This window comes from Lagopus leucura, unplaced genomic scaffold (assembly GCF_019238085.1).
Source record: "Lagopus leucura isolate 7727_CA_CO unplaced genomic scaffold, USGS_WTPT01 Super-Scaffold_100015, whole genome shotgun sequence".
NCBI classification, from domain to species: Eukaryota; Metazoa; Chordata; class Aves; order Galliformes; family Phasianidae; genus Lagopus; species Lagopus leucura.
The window spans coordinates 17,148,351-17,161,263 of NW_024962269.1; the positions used below are offsets into that span (position 1 = coordinate 17,148,351).

The window sequence follows — 12,913 nt, forward strand, 5'->3', positions numbered from 1 at the left end:
GTGGGGCACCTGCCAGCCGTGCAGCTGTTGGGGACAAGACCCTGCAGACCTGTCCTTTGGGGGCTGAGTTGTTTAGCTGTGGTCCTGCACAGTGTGCTCATTTAGTATTGCCTGAAGCAGTCAGGTTGTCTGTGCCTTGCAGGAGCTGCACAAATGCACAGTGGCAAATCAAAGCTCATGGATCCCAGCTCTGCCTGGGAAAACTCCTGTGCCATTCACCTCTTGGCTTCTCTACGCTCTCAGATGTATTCCAGTTTTATCATGCCCTAAGTCCTGTGCCTATCAATGGGGCTGTGCTCACCTGGCCATTGCCAGCTTGGATGAGCTGAACTCAGAGCATGAGCGTTGCAGGAAATTCCACACTACTTTGCACACCCGAGCACCTTCACTGCTTGAAAACACACTCATCTCCTGAACTGAACAAAGAGTGGTAGGGCTTCGCCTTGGTGATGCCACGGCCATTAGTTAGCAAGCACTAAGCATCCCAGGGAGGGCGGTGGGATGAGGACACAGGACGTGGGCAGGCAGAGAGCAGCGCCCTGCTGCATCCTGAGCTGTGCTGCTGCATCGCTGCCTGCAGGCACCCTGTGGCCGGGCAGCGTTCAGCTTGAGATCCTGCTTGCTTTTCAATAGCGTGTTACAAGATGGGCTGTTAAACTCTGTATGGATCAAAGCAGTGTTTTTCCTGAGTAGACAGGATCACATCACCCCTGTGCTTTTTTTTTTTACAAAAATAGCTCCCAGATGTAACCATTGTGTCATGGTACATTTATGAAACCTGGCAGTATTGCATGATGTGTGGGGTTTGTGTAGATAAGAGTAAAGCCATGTGCCAGCCTCAGCTCTGACCCACATGCCCGGTGTGTCCCAGCCCCTGGGCTCCGTGTGCCCCCAGCAGCACCAGGAGCAGCCCCTGCTGCTGCCAGGGTGTAAACACCTGGATGGAGTCTTCTGATAACAGCATCAAGGAACCCAATGGCTCCCAACTGCAGGGATGAGGGCATTCAGGTTGCCCAAGGAGGCTGTGGATGCTCCATCCCTGCAGGCATTCAAGGCCAGGCTGGATGTGGCTCTGGGCAGCCTGGGCTGCTGGTTGGCAACGCTGCACACAGCAGGGGGTTGAAATGAGATGATCGTGGTCCTTTTCAACCCAGGCCATTCTATGGTTCTGCGATGCAGCGCTCAGAGAGTTGCCTGAAATTGAGCAGAAACACAGCATTTCCTGGGCTTCAGCACGGGTCTGCTGCTGCTGCAGAGCCACAGCATCAGACATCCCTGGAGCTCAGCTCTGTGCAGGCAGCCCTCGCTGCTCCCACCGAGCCCATGGGATCTGCAGCCCTGGGCAGGACCTGCACCCAGCAGTGATGTCCCTCCTCACACACAGCTGCAGCAGAAGTGCATCTGTCTGCTCCGCTGTCGGCTCCCAGTGTGAAGCCAGCTGGGCTCTCCAATCTCCAGTGAAAAATGAGAACTGAAATTCTTCCCACTTTGCAGCTCTTTTACATTTGTTCGTGGCCCTTTAATGCTGGCAAACGGTGGTAGAAAAATCAGAGATGGGTTAAACAAGCTCTGGGAAATGTTTGCCCTTTTTTCCGAGGAAGGGCTGCAGTCGGTGCCCATTGACCGCTTCTGTTCCATTGCTCTCTCTGCTTCTCTGGGTGCCCTCTAAGGCTGCAGCACTGCCTGGAGATAGGGGCTGCACACTGCAGCATCCCACACAACGTTGTGTGGTGTCAGCCCCTGGGGGTGGGTGGGACTCGGTGGCAAAAGCCTTCTGCAGCAGCAGGGCAGCACACAGGGAGGTGTCGAGGGTCCTGTGCCGCACATCACGCCTGTCAGCCCCCTTAAAATGGGGGAAAGAGATCAAAACCCTTCAATCAAAAAGAGCTTTTTCATGGGGAAAAAATGAAAAAAAGCCCTACAAAAGGGAGAGGGCATCCAAGGCTTTCTACTGGTCATGCGTGCTTCCAGCCATCAAAGCATACGGCAGGAGATGAGAAGTGACACGTGGGAGCTTGCTTACGTCTCGTGTCGGGAGGCAGTCGTTATGGGGGCCTTAGTCATAAGCCAGAATTAACAGAGGTTTCTCTCGTTGTAGAAGACTGTCTTGTCTGGGTCTTTTGTGAACGTGGAGCACGTGTGGGCTGGATGTGCTGCAGGGCTGCAGTGGGATGGCAAAGATTTGGGTGCGCTTGGGTGGATGAGAGGTGGATGGAGAGCTGTCCCATCATACACCAGAACCACCTTCACACGTCCTTTGGATGGCTGTCACTGTGACTGCTTTCTCTAACAGAGAAGTGCATCTAAAACAACGCTAGAGAACTGAGCAGTTCAACTCCAAAAGTGAGCGGGTAAAATGCAGCCTGGCTTCGTGCTTTGTGATGGATTGCTGAACTTAAGGCAACCTGGGAAACTTGCAAAAACTGCCAGGTGCAGTGAGGTGCTCCGTGTGCACGTCTGCTGGGCTTCTGCAGTGCTGTGCTTGGGGTGCTGGTGCTGCTGCCCAGCGCTGTGCCAAGGAGCACCAGCACTGCCCGACCTGCCTGCTGCAGTCGGGGTAACAGATGTAACCCATTTGTTGGGCGCCCGAAGGGCACTGGGAAAAGGTCAGCGATTAGCATACAGATGACATACTTTAAAAGTGGATTAAAATAGCACAATTCATCAGATTTAAACTAGGAGGAAGCCCAGCGCTCTGTTAGGGGTGGGGCTGCTTGCGTAACCCTCCCTGAGCGTTGTGGCCCATTTCTGGGGAGCTCTGCAGAATGCAGGTGGTTCTGCATGCCCCCTCGTTTGCTTTTTTTGCTTTGCTGTAAAATATTCACACTTTGGTTCAAGGGAATTGAGGTCCTCCTCTGTGATCAGCACAACATGTGCTGGGCTGGGCTCCCCTTGGCTTCTGCCTCTCACCACCGCTCTTCCTGCTGTCTGTCTGTGTGAAGGCAGGGACGGGCTGAGCAGAGGCTGCTGGAACTCCAGAGCTCCCATTAGAACATTCTGGAGCTGCAAAAGTTCCATGCAATCGCTGCTGTTTCCTGATCGCTTTATTCCCTTTTGACAAGGTTTCTGTCACTTCTTCCCTGTGCGCAGACAACGTGAAGCCTTTAAGTCTTTTTGAGTGGCTACTGAGGTGGAAACAGCTGTGCTGAGGCGGATGCTTTGAGACAGAACGCGGTTCCCAAGGATGGGATCAGCAATGGAGACCTGAGTTTTGTCGGAACGGAGAAGTGGAGAAGACCTTTACAATATAGAATAGTTCTCTATTGATGAAAACCCAAAGAATGCCTCTTCCTGTGCTCACCTCCTCCTTGCCCGATGGCAGGGCAGGGCAGCTGGCTGCCGTGTGCTCGGTGTGCTGGCAGCAGGTCAGCCTGCACTCAGTGTGCACTGCCTGCCCCACAGCGCTGCCTCACTGCAGCACCTGCATCAGGGTGCATCATGGGCTGGGTGCCCCCCATCCATCATCTCCTGCAGTGCTCTGTGGGCTGGCAGGGGTGCAGAGCCACAGGTAGGGGAATGATTCCAACGCCCATCTTCAGGACTGATCCGAGGCACTGCTCTGCGTGACAGTGATAAAGCCACCGCTGTCACCGAGCAGTCACTGAATGACACAGCCTCAGGAAAGCAGGCTATGGGAGGAGGATGGGAGCGAGGCACGAGCTGGTGGAGAAAATAGGCCGTGTGGCATTTCGGTGCATCCACGGTGTGCTGGGTGCTGCGTGGCTGCTGCAGGCCCTGCTGAGTGCTGAGTGCGTTAGTGAGGGTCCCCCAGGCGGGCGGGGGGCTGGGCTGGGGCTGCACCCCCACCTGGTTACTGTTGCTTGGGAAACCTCTCCTGCAGCATCTGCTCAGCACCGCGCTGCTGCCTCCAGATAACGGCGTCACGGGGCTGCGCTGGGGAGGAAAACAAAAACCACACAGGTGCAAGGGAAGGGATGGAAATATTCTGAAACGCTTTGAGAGAACAAGTACCTAAAAATATTTGTGTTTTCACAAGCAGCATGGCAGGGACAGGCAGGCAGAGGTGTGGCCATGTGCCCCAGCCTGCACTGTGCTGGGCGCCAGTGCTGGAATGTCGGCTCCACGGAAATAAATGATAAAGTCCCCCAAGTTTCAGGGTTTCACCAGGGGTGAGGGAGGGGCCCCACTGGAGTGCCTGTGTGCTCCTCAGGCAGCGGGGACAGGACAGGACAGGATGGGATGGGATGGAGCTGTGTTTCCCTGCAGAAGGTCTCTCTGTGGGACAGTGGAGCATTGCTCGTGCTGAGAAAGCTGCTCCACCAGCAGAGAAATCCAAGCATTCCCTTAAATATTCACCACTTCCCCTTTACAAGAACGGAGATAGTTTAAACCTCTGTCCCATGGCTCTGCCATGCTTGGGGGGAGATGCATCCAGGTTCCCTGCATCGCAGCTCTTGCAGCTGTGTGCTGCGTCCTGCTGCCCGCAGGAGGGGTGGGGATTGGTGGTTGGCGTGGTGGGCTCAGCCTCCCTGCCCTCCTAACCCCTTCTCCTTGGCCATGCCTTAGGGTGAGCAGAAGCCAACCACCAACCTCTCCCTCAGCGACTTCTCCTCACTGTGCAGAGCTGGAGCTGCCCGGAAGAACCAGAGCCCCTCCAGCTCCTGGGATGGGGGACCTGGGGGTCTCCATGCAGCAGCAGAGCGCCCTGTGGCACCACTGAGCCACCAGCCCCTGTGCAGCCGTGCCGCCCAGCAGGAGGACAAACATCTCCCCGTGCTCCACATCTTCCCATCTGAAGCTCCAGGATGCTTAATTACCCTGCAGCTAATACGTTTCATCCAGCCATTACAAATAATTCACTCACCACAACGTGGCAGTTTAATTTGCCTTATTTATCTCAATCATTTTGCATGAGACAGAAGTGCTTCAGAGGAGTTCATTGCGCTTCAGTTCTGTCTGTGTGCTGCAGGTAAAGGCTGCACAGTGCTGTCCTGCATGAGGACGAGCTTTGCAGGCAGCCAGCCTGACTGACAGCCCCCAAATAGGCCGAACAGAAACTCTGCTTGCCTCATGTGTGTCCTAATGGGAATTACTTTAAAAGTGCCTAGCCTTCAAGCACAGGAGAGGGGAAAAAGAAATAGCCCCCTCCATGTGCATTCAGTCGTGTTGAGCACGTGCTTTGCTGCTTCTTTCCTTTTTTAGTTTAGAAATGTCAGCACTTTCCGTTCCCATGGGAACCTCATCTATTCCCTTTCCAACTCGCTGTGTTGGAGATGCTGGGACCTGAGGTCTGTGGCCGTTCTGTGCCCCCTGATGTCCCCTGCACAGCTGTGCCACCGCAGCGGGCGGGCAGAGGCAGAGAGGAGGGGATGGGCTCTGAGCTGCTGCACAGCATGCTGGGCTCACTGCAGCTCCTGCTGGCTTTGGGAGAAGAGTTTGGGAAGCATAAGTGCAGTGAAATGTTTTTCTGATGGTGGAGCTCAGTCACACAGAGTAAAACCTGATTGTCTGCTGTGCAAACCTCCCCAGCGTGGCTGGGACCAACCCAGGAGGATGCATTTGGTCCTGAAGCTGCCCGTAGCGTGGGTAGAACACGAGTGATGGACATGGGAGTCCCACTGGCCAGCACCTCTCAGGCTTCACCAAGCAAGCACTGCGCTCGCTGGGTTTACGGGTGCAAGTTGGCACTAAAGGATGCTCATCCTCACCGCTCGGATTTCAGACGTTGGAAGATCTGTGTGAAGCCTTCTGCTTGGTGTGCTCTGTCTCGCCTGCTCCCTCGGCTGCCATTGCTTCTCAGGAGTCCATCCAGGCTGCTGAGGCCATCAGTTCTCCCCAGCTCAGAGGTGCTGCTCTCAGGGAGGTGCCTGCCCCCCGTCTTTGCTCTCTGCTGGTTCTTGCTGCTGCTTGGCAGGTGCAAACACGCGATCGCAGCTTGTCAGAGCTGCCTCACGTCAGAGCTGTGAGCAGCAGCTCCGGGTCAGCATCCCAGGGACCAAAGGCTCTGTGGGCACCGTGCCCCTGTCCTGGGCGGTGAAACATGAAGCCTCCCTCACTGCCCTGCTGTCACACTGCCTGACCACAGCCCCCGTGCCTGCAGTTTGCTCCTGGTGCCCCTCCAGGACATCCTGGTGTCCTCCTTCCCTCCCACACACTCACACAGTGCTGGTGCCTGCAGAGCCCTTGTGTGAGCACTGAGCTGCATGGCTGTGCCGTCCTCCCCACTGGGGCTGGGCACTGCTGGGAGCACACGATGCTCACCAGAAGGATTTTGCCACATTCTGTGCCGTCGCATTTTCAAAGCGTGGAGGTTAATTGCTATCTGCTTCCAAGGCCTTCATCTCCTTTTTAACTCCTCTTTCTTTCATGTTCCCTTCCTGCTTTTTGAAGAGCAATGTTTGCACATCTCTGTTTGCGTGGATGCAAAGCAGTTCTGGGCTCAGGAGCACAGAGAATGCAGGGACGCAGCCTGGGTGGCCACGGCCCGCAGGTGTCATTCCCCCCTCCCATGCATGCACAAGGAGTGCATAAATGGTTGCCTGCATTTCAGAACCCAGTTAATAGAGATGCCAATTGCTTTCCCAAATACACTTACACCAGGGTGTTTTTTTTCTTATGGGAACGGCTGGTTTTTCTATGCACAATACCCATTCTTTAATTTCTTTTCTGCAGCTAAGCACAATCTCTGGATCCCAGGCAGCAGTGGGAAATCTGGAGGGAGAAGGGAATCTCACGCTGACTCTAAATTAAGGGATAATTTTATACAAGGGGAAAAATAAATCCAATCAAAGCAGAAGAAAACCCCCAGAGCTTCCTGAACTGGGAGCACTCCCAGCTCCCAGCTCCCAGCGCTGACCTGGGCTCCTGCTGTCCAAACACCACAACCCCCAGGGCAGTTTCTGGGGTGGCTGCGTGTGAGCACGTGCCCACTGCCTTCCCGGGTGGGCTCCCAGCCACCATCATGCACTGCTTTGTCTCTTCCCACCCAGAGGATGCAGTAAATGCACAGTCCTCAGAAATGCAGGGGATTATCCACTCCCTATTGTCATGGCTGTGAGCACACAAATGTTGCTGCGCTCTTGCAGCTGAAACGGCCAAAAAATCTGCACTGAAACTGGTGGTGATCAGGAGCAGTAAATGTTCCACCCAGGCTGCTGGATTCTCAGATGCAGAAGCACTCTGGGGGTCCGTTTTCTTCAAACAGAAGGGTTCCACTAGCTTTGATGGAAATGATTATAATGTATTTAAGAGAAAAGCAAAAACGTGCTCAGAAAAGAGATGCTGCTGCCTGAAATGCTCTCACCGTGTTTGTGCACCTGCCTCGTGCTGCCCCAGCAGCGGGCACCACAGCGAGCTGTGCTCCTGGCAGCAGAGCTTCACCTGCTTCTGTCACCCGGAGGGATGTGGGGTGCAGGGAGGCAGCAGTGGGGTGTGGGGGGTGTGCAGGACGAAGGGTGAAGGACGTGGGACGCAGGGATGTGGGGATGGAGGAGCTGCTGCTGTGCCCCCAGCCCTGCAGCAGTGGCAGTGAGGCAGCGCTGAGCGCAGCCACGAGTAGTTGAGATTAAATCTAAATGAAATCCAGCGCTTGTCAAACCTGATGATGTTCCCATGAGGGGATGCAGTGGCGCTGGGCTGTTTGCTGTTAATAGGGTCAGGTTGCTGCTGAACAGACTCGCTCTGCCTTGGGGCAGCTTACCTCCCTGCTGACCTCCAGAGGGGTTTTGGGAGGGCTCCCAGCGGCTCCTGGCCCTCTGTCCATGCACGAGGCTGGGCAGCAAGCTCACCAGTCGGTGTTGGAGGACGTGCTGTGGTTTCTCTGCTCTCCATGCAGCAGCTCGGAGCTCAGAACTCGGTTCCTGTTCCCTTGAGCCCACTGAAACCAGCACTGTCCTGGGGGCAGTGGGACCGGAGCCCCTCACAGAGCAAGGGCTCCACAGGCACATAAAGGTTGGAGGTTGGCAGAGCTTCACAGAGTCACGGTGCCCAAACCTGCTGGATTCTGTGTCCAGGTCCCTCAGGCTTCCCTGCACGTCCCTTTCGGATGTGTTTACCCACACTTCACTTCTTGCATGAGCCTCAGAGGCAGCACTGCAAATCCAAGGCCTCGTGCCTGAGATCAGGGGGTGCCACACATGGCATGGAGAGCCTGACCCCTGCTGAGCACACGCTGCTGCCTATGCCTCACATTTCCAAGTGTTCTTTTGCAATCAGGAGATATATATATATCTTTTTTTGACAGAGGCTGTGATTACTTCTTAGTCACGGAGATTGAGAAGCAGGACTTTCAGAAATAACACCGTGAAGTACCAGCACCGAGCAGCGCTGCCGGCACACACCGTGCTCCCAGGGAGCAGAGACCCTTCTGTCTGCCCCGGCAGCATCAGCAGCAGCCGTCTGGAAATAGAACTATAGGAATGTTCTAAATGGATTTCTGGGCTGGATTCAGAACGAATCCCATTTGTATTCCCTAGATAGAACACAGAGCGTTCCTTGCTAGCCAAAAAATGCCGAGAGCATCACCTCCACGGGTACACAAGGAGACTGAGAGCTGTATTTGCACTCTGAAGGGTTTGTGATGCAGCTGCTGCCAAGGCAGTGACTCAGGAGGAGGACAGAGCCCTGTGTGCCCCATCACAGTGCCTCCGATCTGCAGCCTCTGCTGCGAGCACATGGAGCAAAGCCTTTTGTGTTGCACTTACCATCAGCTCTGCAAGCAGGAAAAAAGTCAAAGCAGTTGTTTGCTGTGAATTGCTGGCTTCAGCAGTCGCACTTCCGTGCTGTCTCTCTCCTTCACAAGCAAAGTGAAGAAATGCATGCACAGACAGCCTAACAATGATCTTCAAGGCCAAAAAAGGCCAACGACTTGGAGCCCGCGGGGCAGCTTACAGGAGGTGCAGGGAGGAAATGTCTTGCCAAGAAGCCCCAGAGCCCACAGGATGCAGCCATGGGAGGTAGGGACACATCCCCGGCCCACATCCCCACCCAGAGTGACACCCTGCCTGGTTCTGCTCTCACTGGGTGCTATCACCAGCCCCCACCCCAGGATGCTCCTTCTCAGGATGACATTTGGGCCCAAGAAACAGTGTAGCATGCTGTGACATCAAACTGAGGGCTGTAAATGAGAGCATAGAAATTCCATAGCTGTGAGGCAGCGGTTCATGGGGGTTCACTGCTGGTTCCTGCTGAGCAGAGGCTGCATGCCCCACATTGCCCCACATCACCCCACTGCCAACTGTGCCTTTCCCTGGGCTGCACCCGCACCCATCCCCAGCACAGAGCCCCCATCCCCTCCTCTGTTGTCACCGGGTGACCCCGCAGGGATGCACACAAATGGCAGCTGGAAGGGCTGAGCTCAGCCTGGCCCTGCAGCCCCAGGGCTGTGGGTCTCGGGGCCAAACACTATGAGTGCCTGGAGCTCAGCTCTGCAGTCACCTCCTGAAATCACTTCCTAGAGCAAAAACTTTGTGCTGGGAGGGAAGGAGACTGCAGCCTAATGAGCCCATCCCCGGGTGTCAGCAGTAATTAATCTGCATTGCGCTGCAGGTTCCCACCTCCTCCTAGCAGGCTGAAATGCTATCCTCTGGTTATAATTGCAAATCACAGTTACAATTTTACATGTCTGGAGCCAGGAGGCTCCGTGCTGCAGCCTGTCCCCCTGGGGCTGCTGCTGGGACAGCACAGGCACAGCCCAGGGACCCAAAGCACACGTCTGCTCAGGGCACACAGCATTGCCAGCACCCAGGAGGAGAACGCAACTGCCATTGCTGACCTGGGTACCAAACATGATGTATTCCAGCCTGCTTCCTGCTGCAGACAGCTGGGGAGAACGGGCCGGGCCCTGTGAGTTCAGCTCATTTGGAAGTATAATAACAACAAGGCCAGCACTGCTGGCCATGTAAATGATGGGCAAACCCCGAGAGCTGGGCCATAGTGAGACATCTGGTCTGAATGGCACCGGGGTTGTGCCAGAGCTCGAGTAATAAGAACCATTGCTCTGCTGTATTTCCAGAGCGAGTGCTGGCTGCAAAGCAAAGCAGAGCTGACAGCCTCATTTCTCAGCTCTGGATGGAGAAAACACAGAAAGTACCCAAACAGAACGGGTTGCATTCAGACAAGAAACGGCAGCAGAGCAGAGGTCGGTGCTTTGGTCATCGCAAGCACCAGCAGCAGCAGCACCAGCAGCTCTTGCTGACAGACGTGCAGGTTTTGTTCTCCACGCCTCAAGCACCACAGTCAGAACAAAGCAAGTTGCTTATTGCAACAATGCACACAGAACGTGTGACAATTCCTGTTGAAATACCTGAGACGGGTAAAGGGAAGGGCATTGCTGTGAACAGAAGGCTGCTTTGGGCCTGTGGGGTGAGCCTGGCAGCAGTGTGGTCATGGGGAAGTTGTGCTGAGCAGAGAGCAGCACACACAGCGCTTGACTTCAGGTGTGCATCTGGAAATCTGCCTTTGGGAGCTTAGGTGTGCAAGGCAGAATGTGAGCGCCGGGCATTGCTAGGATTTAGGGAGTAAATCATTAAAAAGGGGGGGAAATGACATTACTCATCAAAACTGCACACCGATTGATCCAAGCAGTTTTCTGGAGGCATCTCCCAGCCCTTTGGCTCTGCGGGCAGCAGCCCTGCACGCAGCACGGCTCCTATCAGCAGCGACCCTCCTGAGCCCGCAGGAACGGGAGCCTCAGCGCAGCCGCTCCTTCGCTCGGGGCACAGATCGCACAGCCTCCGCGCCACGGGCGAGAGGCGGCCGACAAAAGCGCGGCTGCGTGGCATGAATGCCGCTTTCATTAAGCGCTCAGCTGGCTCGGGAGCGTCTGCTCTGTGTGAAAGCGGCACCTGCCAACGCCGAGGATCCCATTCTTCATTAACAGCTCAGCTGGTTCAGAAGGGGAGCTCTGAGGCGGCCGAACAATGCCTGCGGAGTGCGTTCCGTGACAAAGCGGCAGCTCCTCCGGCAAATGCGAGCGGCTTTGTAACGGTGCCCAGACGGGGGAGCCGGCCCGGCCCCGCGCCGTGCTGCGCCGATCGGGGCTGCGCACCGCGGCTCGGCCGACCCACGAGCCGCTGCGTGCCAGCATTGAGCCCGGCAGAACGAATCCCCCCTCCCGAGGCGCTGCCCGTGTCTGGCTGCTGCAGTGCCTCCGCCTCCGACATCTCATTCCCGCTCCGTCATTTGCATTAATTAGACGCTTAGAGTAACTGAGAGCAGAGGCGGGCTCGGGAGGATTTTTCCCTGTCCTGGGGACAGACGCGGAGCCGCATTGCCCTGCAGCGGGGTCCGGTCTGCCCTGCCCCACGCTGCGAATCTGGAGCTGATGGGGGATCAGCAACAGCTCTGCTGGAGAGGCAAGCACAGGGCTGAGCTAGCGCACAGCCGGGCCAGGGAGCAGCTGAGCACAGGTGCCGTGCATCTCACCTCTTAGAGCAGCACCAGCTGCAGCTAATTGGGCTCTGATCACCTCTAGAGTCCATTTTGTCCAAAACAGGGAGACGTAAAAGTTTCCCTCTGTAGGGAGTGAGTCCTAGGAAAGCAGCCCGCGCCCTGGGGGGCTCTCAGCGCCCGGCTCTGCTCACAGGGCCATGACGGCGGTCCCGCTGTGGAAACACCAACCCGTCCGGCAGACAGCGGGGCTACGGGACCGAGATGATCCCTCCGCCGCCCCCGGGCTGCAGCCGTTCTCCCCGGCAGCTCCAACCCCACGCTCGGCAGCCCACGGTGAGCCGCTCCCGCCCCACGCCGGGTTCCCGCACGGCAGCGCATTCTTCAACCCCCCCCCCCGCGCTCCCCGCTGCGCGCCCGCGGAGCCTCCTTCCGCGCGGGGCTGCCCGGCGGGGGCGGTGGATCCGCGCCGCCCATACCGTATTGGTTTGCGGCGAAGCCCGTCACAGGCGCGGCGCCGAGATTGGCCCCGCAGCCCGCGCCCCCCCGGGCCCTCCCCGGCCCTCCCCCACCCCGCCCGCCGTGCGCCGCGGCCCGGCCACGGGCACTGCGCTCCACTCCGCGCTGCTCCGCGCCGCTCGGCCCGCAGCGGGCTCGGTGCGGCGGGGGAGGGCCGGGCGGGGGGCGCGACCGCAACGCCGCACCGCGCGGCAGCGGGATGTGAACGGAGGCTCTGCCGGCAGCGCCCGCTCCGCGCCCCGCAGCCCGGCTCGGGAAGATGCTGAGCAGGTGGATGAGTGGCAGCAGCAGGAACCTGGAGCGCGAGTACAACTGCACCGTGCGGCTGCTGGACGATAGCGAGTACACCTGCACCATCCAGGTCGGCAGCCGCGGGCGGGGGGCCGGAACGGCCCGTGAGGGGCGGGCCGGGATCGCGGCGCTTCTTCGCGGCGCGGAACCCGCAGACAAAAGGAACCCGCATCGAACAAAGACGGAGCGGCGGCGGTTACGGAGCCGCGCGACTCCCCGAGCATCCCCGCGGTGCCGGCGGTGCGGGGGAGCCCCGAAAGCCGCCCCCTCCGCGGTGCCGGGCGGGGGCCGGGTGCGCTGCGGGAACCCCGCGCTGAGCCCCGCACCTCCGGCACCGCAGGAAGGACGTGGGTACGGAGTGAGATCCGGGGGTGCCGCCGTTTTGCCTCCCGTTCGGCCCCGGAGCTGCCGGGGAGAGGAGTGCCGGCACGGGGCGAACCGATTTGCGGCGCCCGCCGCTCTCCCGCAGCCATCGCGGTGACGGCACCGCTGCTCCGCGCAGCCCCGCGGTTCAGTACCGGCTCCGGGGGCCCGAGGCCGTTCGGGTCGAGGTGCCGCCACCGGGGGCCGTCCCACAACTCCGCGAACGGCTCCGCGCTGCCGGCAGCCCCGCGCGGCGAATGACAAAGAGCGGTGGGAGCAGAGCGGAGCGCCGCGGGCGGCACTGCCGGCGTGCTCGGCTTTCCTGAAGCAGCCGAACGCGGGGCTGCGCGCACCCGATGGCGGCACGGAGCTGCGCGGCGCCGGCGCTGCC

The 12,913-nt window shown here is 58.0% G+C and overlaps 1 protein-coding gene across 2 annotated transcripts in view; it reads left to right on the forward strand.

Annotated features, from left to right (window-relative positions):
- Nucleotides 1–12,056: 12,056 nt before the first annotated feature.
- Nucleotides 12,057–12,913, forward strand: part of FRMD5 (FERM domain containing 5) — a 40,239-nt gene continuing 39,382 nt past the window's right edge. For both annotated transcript variants that reach the window (XM_042876125.1, XM_042876126.1), the window contains exon 1: nt 12,057–12,229. In XM_042876125.1, the coding sequence (XP_042732059.1) occupies nt 12,128–12,229 (102 nt within the window). In that variant the 5' untranslated portion in view covers nt 12,057–12,127. The remainder of the gene's footprint in view (nt 12,230–12,913) is intronic.